This window comes from Lemur catta, chromosome 5 (genome assembly GCF_020740605.2).
Source record: "Lemur catta isolate mLemCat1 chromosome 5, mLemCat1.pri, whole genome shotgun sequence".
Classification (NCBI taxonomy): Eukaryota; Metazoa; Chordata; class Mammalia; order Primates; family Lemuridae; genus Lemur; species Lemur catta.
In genome coordinates, this window is record NC_059132.1 from 15383728 (window position 1) to 15409783 (window position 26056).

Sequence of the window (26056 nt, forward strand, 5' to 3'; positions counted from 1 at the left end):
AGAAATGCCTCAGAAGGGGTCAGATTTTTCTTTCTGCCCTGCGACAAGCCGTCTGGTGGTGTTAAGTGCCCAGCTCAGCTGACTAAGAGAAGCCACAGGGTCTCTTTAGTAAAGCACGCAGATCTTTTTGCCCTGGAGAAGAGGTCAGGTGATTTCTGATTGGGAATTCAGTATTTTGAAATCATAGGACAATAGAGAGTTAAAATTGGAATGAATTGAAGGGTCATCTGGTCCAACTTTTGTATTTCACACATGTAAACAATAAGGTCCAGATACGTTAAAGACCACCCAAAGTCATGCTGCTGGGAGTCTAATGAGAATTTAGTTATTTTTAATTAACTCTCGACAAAATTATAAAAATAATATATACCCATGATTTTAAAAAATTAAATTATGGAAAAGATTAAATAAAAAAGTTATTTTCCTCTTACCTAGGACCCTAGTATAATTCCCCAGAAGAAAATGTTAACGATTTCTTAGATATGCTTTCAGAAATTTTGCATGTGTAAATATGTGTATAGACATTTTTTAATAGTCTGCTGTACTTGGCCTTTTTCTCTTACTAATATATCTCACAAATGTTTCCATATCAGCATATACAGATCTGCCTCATTCTCTTTTATTGCTGCATTGTATTCTGCTATAAGGATGTACTTTAATTTTAACCAATTCCCAATTTATAGACATTTAGCTTGATTCCAATTTTTTTTTCTTTAGCAAGAGTGCTGTAATCAACACCCTATTTAAACATCTTTATGCATGGGAAACTATATTTGTAGTATACATTCCTAGAGCTGAAATTGCCAAGTCACAGGATCTACACTGGTTTTGTTATTATTTGCTTATTACCTTTGTTGTTTGTTTTCATAGATACTGTCAGGTTGCCTTCCAGCTCCCTTACCATGGACAAGTTACCCCATCTCTTTCAGTCTCAGTTTCTTCACCTAGAAAATGGAGCTAATAGTATCTAAAGGGCGTGGCTATAAGGACTAATTGAGTGAATCACTGTCTAGTAAACTCCTACTCAGCCTTGCAATATCAGTTCCTGGGGAAGCCTTCCCCACTCACCCATACTAAAGTAGATCCACCCCTTATTCACCCTCACTTATGACATATTTTAAACAAAATTAATTTATTTTCTGGGTGCAAACATCATGCAGTCAAGGACTTCATTTTTTTATTCACTGTGATACACACAGAGTCTAGCATCATGTCTAACCCAGCACATGCTCAGGATGTATCTGTTGAGTGAGTTCATTAACGAGCCAAGCACTCTGCATGCATTCTTGTTAAATCCTCCTAAGGGACTACGAGATTTGTGTTATTATTCTCCCCATTTTAGAGATCAGGCAACTGAGGCCTGCATAGGTTAAATATCTGGCCCAGGTCACACAGCTACAAAATGGCGAAGGTGGGTGGCATTTGAATCTGAGTTTATCTGACTTCAAGACTTGCATTCTCCACCATCCTGCTCTTCTGCTAAAATCGTTCTTGTCTTCCCTTGGTTTCCTTCAGCCTTTGCCGCTGGTTAACGTGTCTGCTGGTTCATCTGATGTTTTATAGTCTTTATAGCAGAAAGATCAAGGATTTTGATCTCATGGGATTCTTCTTCAATAACCTTGAATTATTACAAATAGAAAACAGCCCAGCACGCACTGCCGCTGAAATGCAGTCAGCTTGCCCCACTCTGAGGTGTGCAGGCACAGCTGCCATGCCCCCTCTGGGGATGCGGTTGGCTCTGGGAAAGGAAGGTTCCAGGTGTGGACTCAGGCTAGGAACAACAGACCAGAGGTTGTCTGGGGCCCAAAAGCGGAAGCGGGCAGGGCTGAGGAAACAGTTCCCAGGCACGTGGCTGCCTTTCTGCCTGGCGGCCATCCCACCGTGCGTCCCCTGTGGCGGTGCAATGGGTTTCTGCAAGGCTTTGGTGACCTCACCTGTTCTTGGCATCACTGGTTACATTTCCCATTATGACTAACCTGGCCCTCATTCCTCCACTAATGGCTGGGAATATTCTGGAAGGTTTTCATTTCACAGGCTCTCTAATGCATGTTCAGAAATGGTCCCTGGATGGGCCTGGTGCCCAGAAGTTACCTGGGGCCAATTAGAGCTTCCCAAGCAGAGAGAATGATCTTGTTACCAATCACAGAGCTGCCCTGGAGCCTAAATGCAAGCACTGGTTCCAGGCCCAATTGGAATTTTCAACATGGAGTGTCTAATCCTGCAGTGACTTATCTTAGAGCTCTTGATCCCAGTGCCAGGAAGAACTGGCGGCACAGGGTGTTTCTAGACGTAAACAGACCTGTCTCCTAGCATCCAAAGGCACCCTGTTTCTGAGAGACAGAGCACAAGAGTGGAAAAAGGATGGGCTTTGCAGACAGGCTTGGGGTTGCATTAATAGTTAGATGACTTTAACAGAAAAGTCAGCCACGTCTCTGAAGCTCAGTTTGTTCACCGGGAAAATGGGTATATCCCAACCAAACACAATTATCATGAGGATCAAAATTCCCTACATAGATGCCCAGTAAAGGTTCGTCACCTTCTTCAAAAGCCTGGGCGTTAGAAAATGGATGTGTATAGTCTTCTATCAAAATCCCAAGATCCTAGAGGGCAGGGCAGTATTCTGCTTTGCTTCTGAATTCCTCAAAGATGCTGCAATGGCCTGGACCCATGACAATTGCTCTTAGACAAAAATCCTTGCCAAGTTAAATCTGAAATCCTCTCTTGGTCTTCTCTGACCACGTTAACAGAGGCAAACGCCAAGGCCCAGCATCCTGAATAGGGCCCAGGAAAGCAAATGATCTTAGCCCCAAGCAGGAAAGACCATTTCTGCAGCTCCCAGGTCTTGTCGCCTACAGAGTGGCACCCACGGAGCGTCTTGCTTTCTGCCCTTTGAATCACAAAACCACAGTTCCAGAAAAGATATTAGGGATAATCTCATTGCACCTGCCCCTCGTCTGGACAGTGGCTGCCAAGGCAGGCAGCACTCAGTGATGGATGCTGTTCCTGCTGATATTAAATGCATAATTAATGAGAGCGTAAGAAGGAGACAAGGCGTGTTCCAGGCAGGGTACAGAGAACAAATCCATTCTCACATGCTGAGGGGAGGAAAAGGGAGGAGAACAAAGATAAGGTTGAAAAATGATCCTGTTCTTGGGTATTTTTCAATAAATATCTATGGAAGCCTCATTAGAAAACAAGACTTATTTATTTTGTGATGTTGGCCACTCTCCTGTTTTATAGAATCTTGTTGGAGAGAGAGCCCCAGGCAACACTGTGGGCGACCAGAAAGATGCCTCCCCTACTGTTTATCAAGGACTGACACGAGTTTCCAGCCCTGACACATTTAGGTCCATCATCATCATTGTCACCATCAAAATGCGAACAGTTACTATTATTACAATGAGCTAACATTTATTAAATGGCTACTGTGTTCCTACCACTGTTCTACATGCTTTATATGAATTAATTCATTTAATCCTCACCGCAACCCAATGACATAGCTACTATCAATATCTTAATTTAATGTTGGGAAAACTGAAGCACACAGAGATGAAGTAATTTGCTTAAAGTCACATAATTCATGAGCTTGAACTTTCCAAGTATGAAACCCCCAATCTCTGGGCATCTTCCAGATACAGGTTTTCTTTCAGGAAAACAGGATAAAACCTAAAGGAATGGCGTGAGGGACTGAAGCTGAGCTTCTGGAAAATTCCTACCCAAGACCATGGAGGTGAGCCGGACTCAGGAAAGCAGGTCCGAGGCTGCAACTGCTGAGCCCACAGGAAGAGATGAGCAAACCAGCTTGCAGTTTTATGGCCCACACGCTGCCACTGCTGGCTCCTACGGATGTTGTTCCAAGCTGCGCCTCCAAAAAAGCAACGGCCTTTCTCACTTCCCTGCGCGTAGCCGTAACCAGAGTCTGCAGGCATCTGGGCCACATGGAAGGGAATCAAACATTTCTCCTGATTCAAAGCAGCTAAAGAAACATGTTTCGTTCCCATGTCAAAGATTTACAATGCTGGGAGAAACTCTCGCCCAGACCCTGCCAGGCAGGCAGCCCAGTGCAGTGGCAAACTCCACGTCTGGCATGTGGCCACAGTCATCTGTGTGGGCCTTGGTGTCAGCCACTGCCAGGTTCTGGTCCCAGCTCTGCACTGACGCCCTGTGCAACTTCAGGCTGTCTACTCGTCCTCTCTGAGTCTTACTCCCTACATCCTTAGAGCAGAAAAAAATATTAGTCACAGCGGCTGACTTGTAGGGTGGCTATAAGGACGGAGAAGAATAATGCCCTTGATGTGCTTCTTGTGAGATCAGGTGTGTATAAGCCACCAGGCAATGGCAGCTACTCATTTCGCCATCGTTTTCATTGTTGTTCAGTTGCCTGATTTAATGCAAGGTCACGCGAGAGAACCTTGTGCAAAGACAACGCTCATCCTTTCAGCTTAGCAAGTACTGATAGGCTGGAGCTGCCAGCAGGGCGAGTCTCATGGGCCTCAGCCCAGACGTCCCCTTCACAAGGAGAACAACTGTGTGCTGGGCACAGCATCGAGGTGCTGTGAGTTCAAGGTCTTTGTACTCATGAGACTTTATGTTCTCCTGGAGGAAAGAGAGAAAACATGCACGTAGACCCGAAAGATGGCATCCAATGACGTTTGGTGCTATGAAGAGATGCCACGAGGCCAAGCGATGACGCATAATGACCCTGGGGTTGGTGAGGCTGATCCCCAGAGAGGAGTCAGGCCGGGGAGGCCTCTTTAAGGAGGAAGTATTTGAACAGAAACTAGCGGGACATTACAAGTCAATTTTCCCAGCAAGCCCCTTGGCACATTCCAGTGCTGGGAAAAAAACCCAGTGAAGTAGAAAGTGTCGTTATTGTTGGCATTACACAGATAAATCACCTGAGGAATGGACACAGCCCAGGCCCTGCCCGAAGGTGCTCAGCTGGTGAGAGGCGAAAGCACAGTTGGGATCTGAGACCTTAGAGGGACAGACAGAGAACACCATCATCCCACTCACCGGGCGCAGGGGCTGCTTCTCCCTAAGCCCTGCTGCAAGAAGCTCGAGGACTTCCCCAGAGGGGACCCCCTTTTGGGGCCTTCTCTCTCACACTTCCAGCCAGCAGCAGCAATCTGGATTTTTCCCACAGGCTTTGAAGAGTTTGTCCTTCTTGGGTCTGGACCCGGGAGAGACCCGGGGCAAGTGCGTCACTCTGTGCGCCCCAGGGACATGCTTTCAGGCGCCTGAGTCTCGGAGGCCCCAGGTGTCGGCTGAAGACTAAAAATGACTTTTGAAGGAATCAGGAAGCCACAGAGACGTACTTGGGAGCTTTATTATAAAGCATTTTTCAATGTCTGTGACTGGCTGCTGTTTTGGCTCCAGTGAACAGAAAAGTTAAAAAACGGTGATACCCTGTTAAAAGATGGCGCCCACTCTGACAGTGAATGAATGCGAGTCTCCCTGTTAGCACAAGATCCGTTACACAGGCACATTTGCATAGGTTGCTCCGTTGATGTCTGCTTAATTGAGGCCCTGGTTACAAAGCCTGAAACTTCCCTCCTCACCCACACCCCGCTGTGGAAATGCCCAGGGACACCTTCCATGGGCTTTGCGACGTGTCCCACGGAGCCCTCAGCCCCAGATGCCAGAGCAGCCCAGGTGCCCACACTCACCTGGAACTCGAAGTTCGTGTGCTCCAGGAACTTCTGGTTCATGATTTCTGCAAACTTGTTGATCGCTCTCAGGAAGACCCTGGAAGAGGGAAGAAGGTTACCAGACCTTCTGAGCATGCTCCCTCAGGCTCCTTCCCCCTGTGCCAACCTGAAATCCTTTAACCTCTTTCTGGGAGAGGCTCAAACAGCAAACACCGATTTGGAGAGGTCACCTATAATAATACAGATTAACAACTGCTCACACTCTAGACCTGGGGCTATTTGCCTTGCAAGAACTCAAGAACTGACTGTTTGACTTCTTTTTGAAAATTTGCCTTGTCTTATGTTTAGGATATTACAAGTTTATGGCAGAAAATTCATGTCATCCAGAAGAGATCTAAAGAGAAATCGCCCCTCCCCAAACAAACAACACGCCACCAAATCCTATCATCTAGCGAAAACTGCCATCTGCATCTTGATTAACATAATTTCAAAGGTCTCTCTAGACGTATATACATGGATGATATTTTAAGGATATCATTTTGATAAATAGGGTTTCAGATAAATGCTATTTCACAGCCTGTCTTTTTTTCTCAACAATAAATTGTGCTTCTTTCATGCCAGTGAATGTAGACATACATCATCTTTTTAATCACTGAAGAGCATTCCACTGTACAGATGTATCATGGTTTGTTTAATCAGTTTCTCATTGACAAACCTTTTTGTTGTTTCTCAGCTTTCTCTGTCGTAAACAATGCTCCAATGATCATTCTTCCACGTATATCTTGTTCCTCCTACATACACTTCTCCTCTTGTATTTTCTTCCAAGTAGTAATACTGGTCAAATGCCATGCACATTTAACATTTTGGTCCCTGTTGTCAAATTGCATTTCTCCGTAAATGTCTTCCCTCCCACCCTGTCCTCTCCTTCCTTCCTGCCAAGTCCTCCTGACTGGTCTTGCAGCCTCCCATCTCTTGCCCATTTGTCCTGAAGAGCATCTTGTCCTAAGGGACAGTTCCAACCACGTCACTCACTGACTTCAGTGGCTCCTCTCTGCCCACAGGATAAGCCCAAACTCTCTCCCTTGACAGTCACTACCCTTCATGATTCGACCCCAGCCTTCTTTTCTAGGCTTATTTCTATTACCTTGTGCTTCTGGCTGTTTCCTGAGTACCTGGGCATGTTCTTTCTTTGCGTACTAAATAGAATGCCCCTCTCCTTTTAATCTCTGAAAGTCAAAACTCTGCATGTCCTTCATGGTTCAGCTCAAAGGCCTCCTTTGTGAAGGTGGCCACCATGCTCCCCAGCCTCGGTGACTGCTCCCAGCTGCACTCTCTGCGGTTGTTCCCTGTACCCCTCTCACTGCCGCACTTTATACTGTAGCTGTCTGTTCGCAGCCAAACCTTCTCTTTTATACCAGGAGCTGCTGTAGGGCAGAATGTGCCACATCTTTGTGTCCCTCAAACGGTGCTCATTGCAGCTCCCTTCCCCAGCATTCTCATGCTCTCGGATGACTTACGTATGACTCAGTAATGTGTGTCTCCTCCACTGATGCTTCTCTCCTGGGGATCAGAGACTCTGCACAACCTCACATATTCCCTAATCCACATACTTTTGACTCTCAAATTCGTATCTCCATCCTAGCCTCTCCCCCAAGCACCAGCTTGTGTTCCAGCTCTCTGCTCTGCACCCCTACTTGGATGACTAAGAGGCATCTCAAACTTACATGTCAAAAACTAAACTCCTGGCCGGGCGCGGTGGCTCACGCCTGTAATCCTAGCACTCTGGGAGGCCGAGGCGGGTGGATTGCTTGAGGTCAGGAGTTCGACACCAGCCTGAGCAAGAGTGAGACCCCGTCTCTACTAAAAAAATAGAAACAAATTATCTGGCCAACTAAAAATATACATAGAAAAAATTAGCCGGGCATGGTGGCACATGCCTGTAGTCCCAGGTACTCGAGAGGCTGAGGCAGGAGGATTGCTTAAGCCCAGGAGTTTGGGGTTGCTGTGAGCTAGGCTGACGCCACGGCACTCACTCTAGCCCAGGCAACAGAGCGAGACTCTGTCTCAAAAAAAAAAAAAAAAAAAAACACTAAACTCCTAAAACCTGCCCTCTCCACCCCTAAATAGGAACACTTCTTTCTGTAGTTTTCCCATCTAAGTTAAGGACAACTCCATTCTTCCATTTGCTCAGAGGGGAAAAAACAACTTTGGTAACGTCCTTGACTTTTGTCTTTCCCTCATATCCTGCACCTGGCCTGTCAGCACATGCTCTTAGCATCACTTTCCAAATATATACAGAATCCAACTACTTCACATCACCTACTGCCACTGACCTGCACCAAGCCCCCATTATTTCTCTTCTGGATCTTTCCTGTAGCCTCCCAATGACCATGTGTCCGTTGTACGCATGTGTGTGTTTATACAACCTTAGACGGTGGGGACCGCATCTTAGCCATACCACTGTCTATCATTTTTGATTAACAGTGGTCAATCAATAATATTTGCACGTTGAGGGGTTGGTCCAGGGAAAACACCTATTTGGCCTACCTGAGCCACAATGGGAAGCCAATACAGGAAGCGTTGGTGAGCAAGTTGTTGCAGTGGGCAAAAACTGGGGCTCAATTCCGCCTGGGAACCTCCAAGAGACTTTCTAGGACACATGTGCACAACAGAAGTGTCCCCTCCCAGGGGCCAGGGAGGCTGGTCTATCCACTAACACCAGCCCCTCACTGGTGAACAGTTGCTCCTATCAGCGTTGAGTCCCTGGTACCTCTGGCCTACTCTGCAGGTGAGCTGAGCATTGTGCAGCCAGAGAAAGCCCAGAGGAAGAAAGAAGTAGAAAGCTCTCAGGATGTGTGGGAAATGTCCACTGAAGCTGTGGGTATAGTTTGGGTGGGACAAAATTAGGTGGCTATATTTTGGGTGGCAGCAAAGTATCTACAGCATTTGCTACATCAGGTATTGCTTGTCAAGAATTCTGGGCCAGGTGTTCATTAAACACCTAAATGTTTGTTGAACAAGGAAGGCAATGTATCCCAGTATTGGGATCACAGGATTTGGAGACACACACACACACACACACACACACACACACACACAAGCAATTGGATGTGATTTCTGGCTTTGCCACTTTCCAGCTGTGTGGATTTGGAACATGTTAACATCACCTCTGAAGTCTCAGTTTCTTCCCTGTGAGACAGCAGTAAACTCTTTCCCAGGGCAACTGCCAGGCTTAGGAGGCAAATGTCTGGGAAGTGCTGAGTACAGCACCTGACACACAGTGAGGATAGCAACGCAGGAGCTGAGGTCACTTAAGACTCCTTTGCATTGTGTCATTCTTCTAAAGCCAGGGGCTGACAGCAAAAAGAGCAAAGGACAAGGAGCAGTTAGCAAACAATTTTGAGGCAGGCAGGACAGAAATAAAAATCCCACAAAATCACTGCCTTACCAGGCTGTCAAAAAGTAAGATTTATTTGGTCTTGCTATTCTGTCATTTGCTAATGTCCCTTTAAAAAAACATCTGTATTTTCTTCTTAAAGATTAGTTATCCGACTCCCCAGATGGAAATGCATTGAGTGGCTGTCATCTTATGTATAAACATCTCAGATCTCGAACACAATACCAAAATGAGGGGTTTTATACATTCTTGGCAGCAACAAAGCTATCAGTAGCTCCAGTAACAGGCATTATTTTGGTTGTCAGCCTAACCCTGTCTCCAGCTCTCCAAGGCCCATCCCATGACCAGGAATTTATGGGCCCGTTGTGTCGATGATGGGGGTTAGTGGCAGGTAAATCAAGGTGCCTCCCTCTCTCTGGATTCTTCCAGAGCCACACACTGGGAAGCACAATATCACTTAGCTTTGGTTTCCCATGTCTAGGTTTGGAAAAGAAGGCCTTTTTTCTTCTCCTTTTTCTTCTTTTGCAAAAAATAATTGTATGAATACCTAAAGTCCCTAGACACTAATATGATGAAGCGGGTCGGGATAAAAACACATTCAACTCTCTGTTACTCTCAACAATGAACTTGAATTGTTGAAAACAAAGTTCATTATCAAATCTCAGCCTAACACCTCCTGCATCTCAGCCAGGATGCTTAGCAGGCTGGGTAAGAGTAATGATAATCACACCCACAGTTACCAACTATGTGCCAGGGTCTGTGCTAAGTGCTTTGCATGGATTCTTTACTTTATTATCTTTTTTTGTAATTCTCACATTAATTCTCTGAGTCAGAGATTGTCTTCATTTTAGAGATGTGAGTTTAGGTAACTTCCCCAGTAACTCAGCGAGTACAGATAGAATGAGGATTTAAACGAAGGTGTGCTACCTTTAGAATCCAGGTATTTAGCCACTATGCAATTCTGTCTGCAAGGACATTTCTGTAATTCCATTCAATCCAATCAGTGAGCTCACTTTATTAATAAAAACAATGGAAGTATCAATAGTTATCCTCCATATACCCTACGCTCAGAGCTCTACATTATTTCATTTAATTCTACAAACTGAGGTAGAAGCTAATATACCCATTTAACAGAAGAGGAAATTGAGCCTTGGAAAGATCAAATACTTTCCCCACATTCACACCACCAATAAGCAGCAGAGTCCAGACCCAGTCTCCCGTCTGTCTTTCTCTAAAACTTACACAATTAACCAGAGGGATACACTGGCTCCTGGGAAGGTCAACCTGCCATGAACTTTTGGCTCTGGCGTGCTTCTGGGCATGCTCACCATGTACACAGTCCCTTCATACTTTGTCCATGTCACCCTACTGCCCTGCTCACTGTTGACTGGGCCCAGGGCCAACACTTGACTCAAAGCAGTCTTCCACAGGCCAGCCAGCAAGCCATGGGTGGTCTTAAGGGTAGCACTGCCCCGTGGGAATACCTGAGCCCAGATAGGAGTAGATCAAATCCTTTTAGGGTGTCCAAAAGGAGGGAGAATGCAGTGGACCAAATCTTGAGTAGAAGCCATGAGTAGAAGCCATGAGCAGAAGCCACGAGCAGATGATGCCATGAGGATCCAGAAGCCATATGCAATGGAGCAGGGAAACAGAGAAGTCAGCTGTTGTGAGTAGGAAGAAACTGGCAGAAAGAGAAGCCAAACCCAGGGCTGGTATCCCAAAAACTATTCCGCGTGAGGCTTCACGGCAACTGCTGGCTCAGGTCCCCAGCTTCTTACTTCCCCCCATGTGGCAGAACAAATCCTTGCTTTAGGAGGCAGCAGGAGTCAGCCCACATACAAGCGCACTCTATGCACCACTCCCTGGCCTGGATCCAGGAATGGGAGGTGCACACGGGAGGACTTCCGTAGGTGCCGCAAGCCTGCCTAGGTCAACCTCCCACTCAGCCACTCGTCTGAGCTGTGGCCTTGGGCGGTTTGCCTGACCTCCAACACTAAACAAGATGCAGTATGTGAAGCAGTGGCCCAGGGCCTCAGCACACATAGGTCTCCAGCAAAAGTCAGCTGCTGTTGTCATTATATCATTATCTTTAACTGCCGGCTGCCTCACAGCTCTGGGGCAGGAGGATCTGAGGCTGATAACACCGCCATGTGACAACACAGCACTGACCCACGCCCACGGGTTATATGATGGGAACAAAGGAGGAGGCGGCATGCCCTGTCTGGTGAGATTCACCAAGGGAGGGGAAGGGCTGCTCTGAGTCCCATTCCCCTTTCTTCTATGGCTCCTGGGATGTAGTTGATTCTACTGGTCAAAACTTGAAGATGGAAATAAAAGAGCTGTCCAGGAGATAGGAGGTCCTATCCCTCCCTTCGCGGCACTGAGATATCCACTCTCCCGGAGCCTTTAAGTTGTTTCCCTAACAATGCACGGAACGCTCTATGCACCGAAAGGTTAGGGTGGATTAGCATATTCCAGCTCAGTGTCAGTGCACGGTTCACCCCAAGTGCCCCCCAACATTTCCTGCATAATTTGAGATTCCAGTTAGGGATGCAGCAGGTTCCTAGAATCTGAAATCGTGCATTAGGAGTGTTGTGCTGGTTAAAGACCATGAAGAGGCCCCTCTGGCTGATGTGGATTGGAGGAGGTGGAGACCCCACAAATGAATACTCACTACAAATTAAGGTAGGCAGGACAAAGGCAGAGTGGGTGTCAATGACTCACCAGCATGCTGATGGGGCCACTGTGTGATTGGTGACTGCTGCCCTACGCAACTCCCTAGGGCCAACTGCTCTGACCCTACTATGCACCTGCTCTGGGCCTGAGATAATATTAGACCTTGAAATACATCACTAATAAAGGTAGACAAGATCCAGCCCACATTTGCCTCTTCTGCGAAGTGTTTTAGATATACCCGGACCATGGGCATACAAAAATAAAAGTAATTGGCATTTACAAAGTGCTTGCTATGTGCCAAAACACTGCTCTAAGTACCGTGTGCATATCATTTCATTTTATCCTTTGTGATAGGTACTAGGATTAACCCCGTTTTACAGTGAGGGAAACTGAGTCCAGAGTGGCTGAGTGACTTGCCCCAGGTCATACAACTATCGGATGGTGGCGATGGGAACTGAACCCAGGCAGTCCTAAGTCTTACCTTCTTTGTGCTGCCTCTGAGCTCTCTCTGGGCTCTGAACTCATGGCAGTGACTGTAGCACTTGGTCCTATTTCCATGGGAATATTTATCATCTCCCCAGCTACCCTGGAAGTCCTCTGCCTTCTGGGACTAGAGTTTAAATGGGCCTGTCCATTCCCTGGAGCCCTGCATGCCCACGGCATTCAATAAACAGGCGCTGGCTGACTGCATGAGGGGAGCGTTAGGGATGTGTATAAATCCGCAAGCTCCCTCAAAACCCTGGATTTCCAGATCAAGGTGCAGACTGAAGAGGGGAAAATGAGGCTCCTAGGCACAATCTTGTTAATTTACAGCACTGTAAAGAACTTGATCATTTAAAAATTAACAACATCATGTAAATGAGATCTTACTAAGTGTTGCATCTTACCAAAGAGAAAAATGCTCTGACAGGAAGTATTTCTTGCAATTGATGTGTCACTATGTCTGCATGCACAAACAGTGCACAGCTGGAGAGACACTCAAATCTCGGGAACTCTACTCCCTTTTCCAACGAACAGATAAACACATACATAATAGATGACTAATACATACCTACACACATAATAAGTGGTAATAGAAAAGTGTAAAAATAGGTAAATCACAATAACATATAGATAATAGGGGAAAGAAAAAGAGAAAGAGGAAAATGAAGAAAAAAGAAAGAAGGAAGGAAGGAAGGAAAAAGGAAAAGAAAGAAGGAAAGAATGTTAATGTAATGTCCGGACTTATTGACAAGTGCCGTTGGCCTTGGCCACATGAATGAGTTGAATATTTTTGGAGAAAAGAAGAGGATGTTCTGGGGAATACCGGTCTGGGCTAAGTCATGGGACATGTTCTGTTTGTCCAAATTGGGTTGAAATCTTCCACTAACTAGCTGCTTGACCTTGGCAAGTTGTTTTACCTCGCTGGGCTTCGGTTTGCATATTCCTACAAAGCACTTAATAATACGAGCCTCACTATTTTACTGAGCGAAGCAGTGGAGATTAAGGACATGGCCTCCCATTGAAAGGCTTCTGTTTCTTATTAGCAATGCAACACTGAGTACATTACTTACCTATTCTGTGCCTCAGCTTCCTCATATAAAATGCTGATTATAATAGTTCTACGTTGTAAAGTTGCAGGGAGGATTAAATGAGCTAACACATGTAAAAACATTTACAACAGTGATGGATCTAGGTGCTTAGTAACTGTTAGCTATTATAATATCACACAAAATGCAAAAACAGAGAAAAAAATTTCAAGTGCTTTATAAATATACAGGGTCATTGTGGCTGGAAGAAAAAGGAAATCTACAAACTAAGCTATGTGCCTGTAAGGAGAATAAATAGTCACCTTTTCTGGTTGACATTATCACATGCTTCTCTAGGCCAAGGCTAAGTTTGCTGTCATCACCTACTGATGGCAATGCTGCCATTTACTGAGCTCTTCCTAGATACTAGGCACTGTGCTAAGGAATGTCACTCTATCCTCGCACACAGAAAGAAATTTCCATGCAATGGAGACTATCACTAGCCCCATTTTAAAGACTAGGAAACTGACACTCCACGAGGTCAAATGTCTCCCCAAGAAACAGAAAGTGGCAGAATGAAGGAGTCTGAAGCCCGGGCTCTGTTTCTGAGTCTACCTTTTCTTTTCTTTCTTTTCTTTTTTTTTTAATGTAACATAAGTACTCCATTGATCCTTCATGGATACAAATGTTTCTATTTAGGAGACAATTCCACTATCTTAAGTCCCTTAAAAAATTGTATTCTAATTCCCTAGGTATGAAGAAACAAGGATTACTGTAGCATCTCTGGGAGCCTGTCCCCAAAATGACTACAGTCCACAGCAAGCTGGGATTTCAGAAGGGGACGTTCCTCCAAAGCACCCCCACGAGGATCAGCACACGTTTCTCCCAGAATGACCACGCAGACAGCTCAGAGGGAGAAGCTTGCCCGAGGCTCCCATCCCCTGACCCTGTATCCGTGATGGATACCTGCGCTCTTGCCTGCCCATCAGTTATTCCACTTTCTGGTAGCAACTGCTAGATTTTCTTTTGGAGAACTAATCTCCTTTCCTCCCGCCTTGCTCCCAGACTTTGTGGTTTGGGTAGAACTGGCCCAGTACCAAAGGTGGGTCATGAAATCCAAGCCCAATTTCATTCTGCCACCCAGAGAAGTTTATGGATGGACATGTAGCCCAAACCAGGCCTTTGAAGATAAGCCTGGGGATGTTTGCTGCACCTATTAAATAAAAAGCTTTTTCTTTCTATTGGGGTTGCAAATCCAACAAGACAGATATCTGCAACTTCTAGAGCCCATTTTCCCCACTATCAAGAGAACATCTGCCTGAGAATGAAGCCAACAGGAGAAAAAGCAGAGACAAAGTAACGGACTCCCCACGTCACTATTTGAGCACCTAGATATATCCATGCCTGAAGCCATACCTCCAGGTTCTTTCAGTTATCTGAGCCACTAGATTCTCTTTTTGCTTAGGCAACTTTGAGTTGCATCTCTTTAAAAATCCTTATCAATAAGTACCCTTTGGATATACAGAGTTCATTGTACATGTTCAGGAATGTCAGGTTGTGTACCAGGAGTTGGAAGCACGAGATAAATTACACTTGTGCTTGTCTGCCCTCAAGAAGCCCATTCCCTAATGGGAGAGGCAGTCAGATGAAGAGATGATTACAGGCAGCACAGGACGTGCCCGAGAGTCCTAGAGGGATTCACAAAGGACCAGAAAGGATTATGTGGTCAAGAATTTGAAGGATGCTTTCATCTTGAGTCTGGTCTAGAAGGGAAGAGAGACATGCAGGCAGAGCCATAGTTTATGCAAAGTCATAGAAGTATGGACAAGTAGGTAATATCGAGAAGCCGAGTGCATCTGAAATGCAGGGTGAAAAGAAAATGACCACTGCTGCATCTCCCAAGTGCTTCATGTAATTTGGCAAACCCCACAATGTCATTGACCGGCTGGCAAATAGCGAAGGGGCCACACACAGGGTAGGAGGTGGCCTCGATCTCAACTCAATATGACTGAGCATTGACAGAATGGATGACCAGCTGCTACACAGTTTGTGGGGCTCGGTACAAAATGAAAATGTGAGTCCTCTTGTTCAAAAATTATCAAGCACAACAAAGCGATGATGTCAGAACATTAAACCAAGCATAGGGCCCTTCAGAGTGTGGGGTCTTATGCAACTGCACAGGTCTCATGCCCAGGAAGCTGGCCCAGACATAGAGCTAGGGAGGGACCAGCCTCTGACCCACGATGTGGTCTGGGCCTAATTCCCACCAGCACTTCCATCATTGCAAAGGCCAGCTTCCCACCTGCGTGGTGTGAGCAGGGAGAGGGAGGCAGGTCAACCCAGGCTGAGCATGCTTTCCGGTGCTGTGTGCTCAGCTGACTTCCCTCTTCTCGCCGTAAGCATAGAGGCACAGGCAGGTGCTTCCTTCTACCTGGACAAACCCCTCCTCCCCTCCACCGATCCCTAAAGTTGGCCCCAAGCACACTGTGGCCAAGTGTGTCTCTGTGGTCACATGGCTGGGCACTGTGGCATCCAGACAATGCAAGAACAGCTTTTCAGAAGACTGAAAGGGAAGGTGGAGGCTATCTAGGATTAGTGTCAGCTTTTGGATGTGCCTGAGATAGAAATTCTCAACTGCATCCAATAACACAACTATTAACATATAAATGTTTATAGTCTTCCCTCTTTCCCTCTGGTTAAGAGAATTCTGCTTTTGCCTTTTCAGCTTCTGCCCTTACTCTCCCTTCTAAAGGTATTTCTGTCTTTGTTGACCAATGCTGTGCTTTTTTATATAAAACAAGGGCAGTAGGTAAAGGGAGACAAAACAAGAAGCCAGTATGAGGTGAAGGGCTGTCCATGGAAAAGACCTAAAACAAATGTAAGAAGCCAAAGGAAAGGGGAGAGGAAGAAGAGAGAGAGGCCAAGGATGTGCTGCTGTAAAGGAACTTACGGACAGGATTCGAGAATAAGGCTCTGAGAGCAGCTTGGGGAACCCATTGCATGAGAGATATCGAAAGCCAGAGGAACGGAGAAAGTGAATATTTGAAAATATTAATGAGTGTTATGACTTGGATTTCACTTTGGTATAATGATATTAGAGAGCTAGCAGTTAAGACTGAAATTGTTTATAATCATTTTTATCTCACATTCTGCTGGGCCATGTGGGATCTAAGTCATACTTGAGTTAAACTGATGGTCTATGAGATGTTAATAGGTATCATATATAAACATAAAGATGGAGCAAATGCACATGGTTCCATATGGTTCCATGGGCAAATAAATCTGCGAAATGCCGTATCCTAAATCCTTCTCTTAGAAAAATCACACTAGCATATTAAAAGCTCTGAGAAGTCCTGCAGCAGAAAAACCCATTCAAAGCTGTTTAATCCAATGCCTCCTAAACTTCTTTTACCATATGTCATGAAATATGTTAATAGTGTAATTTTTTAAATATATTTAAAAATACTATAATTTTAAAAATGCTTGCCTAAGCCCTCCTGTCTCGAGAGTTTAGGGAAGCCACAGACACAAAGTATGATATCCTAACCGAGACTGAAAGCAGGGAGAGGGTTGAGAGGACTTTTTGAGTAGCTTCAAGATTGGTGAGGAGCTCTTCCCTGAGTTTAAAGGTAGAAAGAAAGGGTATGTTTAACACTTTAATTTCTTTTGACCAGGGAGAAACCATCTCCACCTCATCTCTGCCAGTGATCTTCAAAGTGACCACAGAGTGAGGTGGCTTTTTGGAAGGGGGCGGCAGCTCACCTGTTCTGAACCATGCTCATGGCCATCCAGTCTACAGGGTACACGTTCTTGCCAATGAGGTCCTTGAACATGATGAAGGTCTCCATCAAGAAGTCCTGAAATAGTCAAGCGCAATAGTCATCCTGTTTTCTAGCAGCTGACTGGAAGTGCTCAGAGCTTGTTGGCTCTTTAAATTTTTTTCTTTATGATTTTTAGGAGGAAGATAAAGGTAGAGGACGTAGCCTTCACTAGCTAAATTCAGTGAAACCCACAGCAGTGGATTTTAAATGGAAGCTTAAAATCTGGCTACTGGGAGACTATTTCGCAAATATCAGCGGACTATGAATGTGGGCTGCTAAAACACTCTCAAAGTAAAGCACGATTAATTCTGTCTTTGGGAATAAAAAAAGTAAATGCACTCGTTGGTGTGGCAATTTTATAATCATCGTCCCAAATATGCATTTGAGAAGGAAATAATTGACACTGTATGAAAGCATCGCAGGTCACTGAGCAAACAAACTATTATTAAAATGAACATCTAATTAGCAGTGCTGTAAACACAGCTAATTCATACACCGCACACACTCACATGAGCAGATTTAAAGAAACACAATGACAGAGACCCTTTTTCTCTCCACTGAAGAGGCTCCGAGTGGATCGCAACACACTCCATCAGATTTTGCAGTGGGCCTCACTCGTTCTCCCTCTTTGGAGAACACAAATTGAAGACAAAGCCAGACAACCAAGAGCAGAACCAGTGGTGCTGGGACCCTTCCGAGCTGGAGGTAATGAAGTCATGCCACCTGCACGCTTTAGGTACAGTTTAAAACCTGGAGGAAGCCCTCAGAGTTCTTCCTTACGCCAGTAGTGTTCAAATTATCTTAACAGTAGATTACTTCATCCAAATAAAATCTCACCTAGAACCCAATATACAAAATAAATAAAAGTAGAACAGCTCTGGTTGAATTCTGTGTGTGTGTGTGTGTGTGTGTGTGTGTGTGTGTTTATGTTGGCTGATAGTGAGGCTATGAACAACATAATTTGAAAATCACTGCTTTAAGCTGAATTGCAAAATTCTGGAAATGGCATTTATTCCTTTCCAGCAGTCTTTGTTTCTAGGGAAAACTGCCTCAATACTCTCCATCCCAGTTTCCCATCAGCAGAACGGGGACCACATTCACGTCAAAGGGCTACTGTGAGGACTGGGTGCCTACTGTGCTCAGATGCCAAGTACAGGGCCTGGCCCTTGTAAACGCTTGTCACATGCTTGATGATGACAGTGCTGAGTATTACTACCATCCCTGATGTCACCCGGGGAACTGTGGCTATCGTCACAGCACACTCCCTTCCCGTGGGAATGGAGAATGCTGTGGCTCACAGATGGAAAACATGGCTCTGAAGGAGGAGATGCAGCACAGTGTAAGTAAGGGTTCGTGCCAAGGTTCAAATCCACCTCTGCCACTTAGTAGCTATGGGGCCTTGAGCAAGCAGGTTGTAGATTTGCAAAATGTGACTCTGAACACCTGAGACATACTGTTGTGAGGCTTACATAAGAAAATGTATACGTTCAACAGACAAAAATTCCCTTTCCTGCCTCCCATTCCCAGAAATCTTTCCTTCTACAGAGAATTGAAAATCAGGAATCCAGTTTTTCTGTTGCCATGTCCTAAGACATGGACAGCTTGGGGGTGGGAGGGAGGATTCCATTTTTTTGCCAATCTTACTCCAATGGGGAAAACACCTTACTGTTGAGTGGATGCGGGTGTAGGGCATTGACTTTCTAATGATTCCTTTTTCACGGGCCACTCTCTGAGGTGGGTCCAATTCCGGTACCCTTGGTCCCTCCAAGGAGCATTGAGAGTGAAACTAGGCAGTAGGACTCCTGAATCTGGCAGTAGTAAGGAGACAGTGACAAAGGTGACCATGCTAAGGGCAAAGGGTGTTCTGTTACAAGCCCAGGACAGGGATAGCCTGGGCTGGGTTCTATGTTGAGGAAGTTATCTGTTGCAGAGACACGAGCCACAGGACACAGACTACAGGCCACAGGCAGGCAGTCCTGTAGCAAATGTGTCCTGAGAGGCCAGAAGAGGCAGGCTCAGAGGCCAACTTCTTCTATGCATTTGTGATCTTAATATAACAATGGCTGTCTTTTACTGGGCACTTGCTATGTGAGAACTACCATGTCCTCGTGCAACCCTGCGACATAAATGATATTATCCCCACTTTACAGATGGGGAAACTGAGGCCTATGAGAGGTCAACTTGCCTATGCTCACATAGCTAGCCAGTAACAAATCCTAGATTCAAACCTAAGACTGTGTGACTCCCTCACTCATGCTCTTAAGCTCCAAAATGTCTGTGATTCAACAAATATTGGTTAAAGCACATCTAGATTATATAGTAGACATTCAGGTCTTGTCTCTGACATGGAATGAAGACACGAGAAATACAAGAAACAGGGTATGAGACATGCACGTCTGTAAACTTAAACACACACACACATACACCCGAGGTCTGCGGGGAGAACTCTTGCCCTAAACTCATGAGAACCGAGAGTTCTTCCCCGAACCCCAGCATGTTGCAGACTCACCACAAGTTCAGAGTTGGTCTGGAAGGTCTCGATATAGAAGGAGTAGTGCTGGTCGCCCATCTGGTTTAGGATGGCTGTCATACATGCCACAAAGTGACTCTACAAGACATGAAGAAAAATACCATGAAACAGCAGAGAGAGGACCACGAGACTCACCGTCTCCATTTTCTTGACTTCACCCTGGAAAACACCCGACCATCCCAGCCCGGGACACAAAGGCCCTCCAGGGAGGGAGAATCTCCCGTTACCAGACCAGCATGGGAGATTTCCCTATGACGAAAGGTTTCCGTATGGCTCATTCGTCGAATAACTGTTATGTGCCCATGACTATAATAGGAGCTCCAGACATAAGACTTGATCCATTTTCTACCCTGATGCTTGTGCATGGGGAAAAGGGTGCCGTACTGATGTCTGGAGACCCAGCCTATGTCGAGATCCTGGAGAGAGTTTCATTTTCTGATAAATAATTTTACATGGCTAAGCCCCAATTGTCTCATCTGTCAAGCGGGACGATAATCCACCCATATCTACCCCGAGAGGAGTAGCAAAAGAATCAGACGGTTGCTATAGCACCTTAGAATGCACCAAGGTTCTCTGCAGAGGGATCATCTGTTGGATCTCCATGAATCAGCCAGTGAGAACCCATCACCTGCCGGGCCTGGCACTTGCTAGGGGCAGTAAGGGATAAAAGAAATGAGAAGAGATGGCCCTTGCTCTTTGTGAGTTTATAATCTAGTTGGGAAACAAGATTAATGTCCATGAAGGAAAAAATAATAAGACTCTTCATCTGCAAGGCAGAATCAGTGCCAGAAGGATTCAAAAAACAGCGAAATAAAGGTGGGGACTTGGAGAGGAGCCCCGGGGAGCACCACGCCCTTTTGTGCACCAGAAGACACAGTACAGCCTTTTCTTCTGTCTCCCTCCTAGATTTTATGAGTCCATATCAGGGTGGGTTTTCTGTTTGCACTTACGGCTGCAAGCAGCATTTAGGGAGATTGTGCTGGAACCTGGTAAAGGAAACACTGGCCATGAATCCACCTGGGGTGAGAAGCCATTCTCAGCTGTCTCCTGCAAGATTTCCCTGGGGCTGCCATCGTGGCCAAAAATAGTTCCACTGTGGCCCAGTCCAAGGCAGGTTTGTGGAGTATCAGAAACTACCGCCTTTGTTTTTTTTTTTTTTAAAAAAGGTTATCTTTTGTTAAAAATATATAACAAATATAAAATATATACAGGCATAACTCATAGATATTGCAGGTTTGGTTCCAGACCACTATAATAAAGTGAATATTGCAATAAAGCCAGTCACACAAATTTTTTGGTTTCCCAGTGCATATAAAAGTTATGTTTACACCATACGTTAGTCTGTTAAGTGTGCAATAGCATTATGTTTTAAAAAAACAAAGTACTACCTTAATTAAAAATACTTTATTGCTTAAAAAATGCTAACGATCATCTGAGCCCTCAGCAAGTTGTAATTTTTTTGCTGGTGGAGGGTCTTGCTTCATATTGCTGGCTGCTGACCAGTCGGGGTGGTGGTTCCTAAAGGCTGGGGTGGCTGTGGCAATTTCTTAAAATAAGACAACAATGAAGTTTGCTGTGTCAATTGACTCTTCCTTTCAAAAGATTTCTCTGCAGCATGAGATGCTGTTTGATAGCATTTTACCTACAGAACTTCTTTCAAAACTGGAGTCAGTCCTCTCAAATGCTGCCGCTGCTTTATCAACTAAGTTTATGTAATATTCTAAATCCTTTGTTGTCATTTCAACAGTGTTCACAGCATCTTCACCAAGAGTAGATTTCATTTTGAAAAACCACTTTCTTTGCTCATCCAGGAGAAGCAACTCCCCATCCATTCAAATGTTGTTATCACATCTTCAGGCTCCACTTCTAATGCTAGTTATTTTGCTATTTCCACCACTTCTGCAATTACTTCCTCCACTGAAGTCTTGAGCCCCTCAAAGTGATCCATGAGGATTGGAATCAGTTTCTTTCAAACTCCTATTAATATTGATATTTTTATCTTTTCCCATGAATCACAAATGTCCTTAACAGTATCTAAAACACTGAATCCTTTCCGGAAGGTTTTCAATGTAATTTGCCCAGATCCATCCGAGGAATCACTATCTATGGTAACTGTAGCCTTACAAAATATATTTCTTAAATAATAAGACTTGAAAGTTGAAATTACTCCTTGATCCGTGGGCTGCAGAATGGATGTTGTGTCAGCAGGCATGAGAACATTAATCTTCTTGCACATCTCCATCAGAGCTCTTAGGTGACCAGGTGCATTGTCAATGCGCAGTAACATTTTGAAAGGCATCTTTTTTTTCCTGAGCAGAAGGTCTCAACAGTGAGTTTAAAATCTTAAGTAAACCATGCTATAAACAGATATGCTGTCATCCAGGCTTTGTCATTCCATTCTAGAGCACAGGAAGAGTCAATTTAGCATAATTCTGAAGGGTCCTAGGATTTTCAAAATGGTAAATGAGGATTGGTTTCAACCTAAAGTCACCAGGTGCATTAGCCCCTAATAAGAGAGTCAGCCTGCTCTTTGAAGCCAGGCAACGACCTGTCCTGTCTAGAACGAGATCTTCTTCCAATAGAAGGCTGTTTCATCTACACTGAAAATCTGCTATTTCAAATAGTCACCTTCGTTAATGACCTTGGCTAGATCTTTTGGATGACTTGCTGCTGCTTCTACGTCAGCACTTGCTTCTTCACCTTGCACTTTTATTATGGAGACAGCCTTTTTCCTTAAACCTCATGAACCAACCTCTGCCAGCTTCCAACTTGTCTTCTGCAGCTTCCTCACCTCTCTCAGTCTTCATAGAACAGATGAGAGTTAGGGCCTTGCTCTGGATTAGGCTTTGGTTTAAGTGAATGTTGTGGCTGATTTGATGTACCCAGACCACTCAAACTTTCTCCATATCAGCAATAAACTGTTTCACTTTCTTATCATTTCTGTGGTCCCTAGATTAGCAGGTTTAATTTCCTTCGAGAACTTTTCCTTTGCATTCACAACTCGGCTGTTGGGCACAAGAGTTCTCGCTTTTGGCCTATCTCAGCTTTTGACACAGCTTCTTCGCTAAGCTTTTTATTTAAAATGAGAGATGTGTAAGTCTTCCTTTCACTGGAACACTTAGAGGGCACTGTATGGTTATTAACTGGCTTAACTGCAATGCTGTGGTGTCTCAGGGAAGAGGGAGGCCTGAGGAGAGGGAGAGAGCCGGGGAACGTCTGTCCCAGGGGAGCAGTGAGAATGCACACAGCACTTACCAGTGAAGTTTGTGGTCTTATATGGGCATGGTTTACGGTGCCCCAGAAAAATTGCAATAGTAACATCAAAGATCACTGACCACAGATCACCATAACAGATGTAATAATAATGAAAAATCTGAAATGTTGCAAGAATTACCAAAATGTGACACAGAGACAGGAAGTGAGCACACGCTGTTGGGAAAATGGTGCCAACCGACTTGCTCAAGGCAGGGTTGCCACCAACTTTCCATTTGTCAAAAACACAGTATCTGTGAAGTGCAATAAAGTGAGGTATACCTGTGTGTGTGTGTGTGTGTGTGTGTGTGCGCGCGCGCGTGCATTCTCCCAGGTTTACAATTTAGTTCATTGGTAGAGGAACAGCGCTGGTGACCCCAGGAGGGCCCTCTGAGTTCATCCACAGGTAGTCTTTTGGGAAACTGAATGTTCTCCAAGCTCGCATTCCCCAAAGTAGCTCCCAAAGATACGGATTCTCATTTTCTTCTAGGTTCTTTTCAATTAGGAAGTTAGGAATCGTGAGTTTCACATCAGCAAGACCAGCTATGTAATTTGTGGGGCCCAGAACAAAATGATTTTCACTTTGCAGGGCTCCTGTTTAAAATTATTCAGAATTTCAAAACAGCCGTGGGGCCCTTCTGAGCAAGGGGCCGTGTACAACTGACTACACGGTCCATACGCCCAGGAAGCTGGCCCTGCCTGCCAGCACCACCACACTTGCACACCACAAATGTGTAGAAAACATGCAAATCTGGCAGAGAGTGCCACGCAGGGGCTGTCAGGAGCAATGGCTGATGACATTTTGTTGACGGGAACCCGCAGCCTGTACACCGGGTGGCACCTCCTTGAAGATCCAGAGAGTAAAATCCTCTCTCCTGCTTGGGCCCCCAGGGGGTGGTAATGAGTTTGTGAAATTATCCCTTTGAAACCAGATAGAACACCACCATCACTGTGAACTTAACCGGGTCCCACTTAAAGCAAGAAATGAGCATTATTACTGCTTACACCTTTGGCCAGGCCAAATGCAAAAAAGGAGAAAGTTTGAGGGGCAAAGGGGTGTGTGCATGTGCATGCGTGTGTGCCTGTGTGTGTGTGTACGAGCGTGTTTGCTTCTACTCCCTCAATCTCCTCTCCCTTCCTCAAAAAATTCAGCCTGTGGCCACTAGAGGTCTTTTCTTTTCACATGGTAGCTGCCGTGCAGTTCGGCTTTTTATTTATTCCTACGTGAGCAGACCCACTACACTTCTTGCATATAAACAGTAAAAATTACAATATAAGGGACTTATTATTCCTCCTTTTGGAGTAATTCTGCTGCCGGTCAGAGCCTGGCTCGCTGTGCAAGGAAGAGGGGACAGCCTCTGCAGGTGACTCCGCGGCTTCAAGGTAAGAGACGTGGGTAGCTTTATTCTCTACGGTGGATGAGCCTCTGGGAGAAAATGCTGTCGTCTCTTGCACAATAGTTTACTTTTAAGGATTTGACTTAAATGAGTACCGGGATTGTGAGCTTGTGTGTGTGTGTGTGTGTGTGTGTGTGTGTGTGTGGTGTGTAGTGGAAAACCCCCCATTGTCAGAACTGCAGCTGCCCCAAATGCATAGATATGGAAAGCTTGTTATTTCCAATGGCTTAATTTGAATTTGAAGTGGGGCGGGGGGCAAAAAACAAACCTGAAGTTTGCCTGGAATTACCTTGAAAAGGCTGCATTGTCTTAAGCCTTGTTTAGAGAAACTTCCATTCTTCATTTTAAAAGAAAAAAAGGGGTGGGGAGGGGGATTCTAGTCCCCATCTAGAGCGAGTGACCGTTTTATGAAAGAAACCATTATCTTTTTATTAGGAGTTGGGCAGTGCGTTATAGTTCACTGATCAATCAAAATTACTCTCACCAGCTTGGTTAATTTCTTCCTTCTAACTGCCACATAGAAAGAAAAGCCCAGCTGGGTGTCTTTCGGTACAATTTGTAGTGCGATGTGACCGAAGTTTGGACAAGTTACCTGCATTTGGCTGCTAATGAAAAATGACAGTGTTTTACTTCCGATTGGAAGCATCCTTTTTTTCCTACTGTGGTGTCTAGCCCACTTGGGTATCGATCTGTCAGAAATCACGCCGACGTGACTGGCTGATACCTGAGAGGGAGTGAGACACCAGCAGCAGGTTCGCATTCAGAAAAGGCTCCTCTCTGTCATTTGAATTTTTAAAAAATTTCTCTTGGTCACATAATGATAGAATGTTGGAATGGCATTATGCTTCTCTGACGTGTGTCCCCTTTTCAGTAATATCCTCAATATGGCATTTGCATCCTTCCTTCCCCTCTGTACAAGTTTGAGACCTTACTTCCATATCCACCATGGCTCAGTTTTGGGAGGTGCAGGAACTGGGGGTGGAGGTGGTGATCAGACTGCATTTGCCCTAGCAACCCAGACAGCCCTAACATTGACGTTGCTCAAACTTTACTGTGTAGGAGCTCAGACTCCCAGTTCCGTTGGCAATCAGGACAAGCCTGAACACTGCCTGGGGGACAGGAGAGTGGAGGGATCCCCTGGAAGTTCAGGCGAAGGAGAATCCCCTTCCTTTCACCCCTGGCAGAAATTCTGTAACCGACATATATTTACTACCCAGGCATGAGGCAGCCACTCATCCATACCCAAGCAGCACGCCGGGTTCCTGGGTGGGAAACTGCTTCTTAAAACAGAATACCAGGGAGACTTGCATATTACATTCCGGAGAGAAATTGTGTCCGAGACTCTGGCGCAAACCAGGCAGTGTCACCTCGCTCTGATCGGGGTGGTTTAAAATGTGGCTAATGAATCACAGCATGAAGAGACCCGGTTTGAAACTAGGTCAAATGTGTAAAAATAAGTATAATCATCACAGGCACTTGGCTGATGAGGGGCTACTTAACACCTTGAGTGGCAGGGCTTATTTGCTGTATAGAACGCTCTTCAGTGATCCAAGACAATCAATCCTCTTAATTAATTCAGCCCGTCAGTACGCAGGGAGGTCTTGTACACCTGGGAGAGAGCTGAGGCTCCAAAGGAAAACAGTGGGGGGTCTCTTCACTGTGTGATGGCAAGAGAGAAAAAGAGGAACCCAATAGTGTGTGGTCAAAATTAATTAGCTGGGACACTAAGTGATTGCAATCAAGACAGCAGCCTTCCCCAAATCATTCCACTTTTTTGCATTCAAAAAAATCATCATCATTATCATCATCATATTGATAATACCA

The 26056-nt window shown here is 45.1% G+C and overlaps 1 protein-coding gene across 1 annotated transcript in view; it reads right to left on the reverse strand.

Moving 5' to 3' along the window:
- Positions 1–26056, reverse strand: part of DOCK2 (dedicator of cytokinesis 2) — a 383026-nt gene that overhangs the window by 71051 nt on the left and 285919 nt on the right. The window contains exons 28-30 of the mRNA XM_045551201.1: positions 19563–19661; positions 16995–17089; positions 5670–5748 (exon numbers count right to left, since the gene is read on the reverse strand). Coding sequence (XP_045407157.1) covers positions 5670–5748; positions 16995–17089; positions 19563–19661 — 273 coding nt within the window. The remainder of the gene's footprint in view (positions 1–5669; positions 5749–16994; positions 17090–19562; positions 19662–26056) is intronic.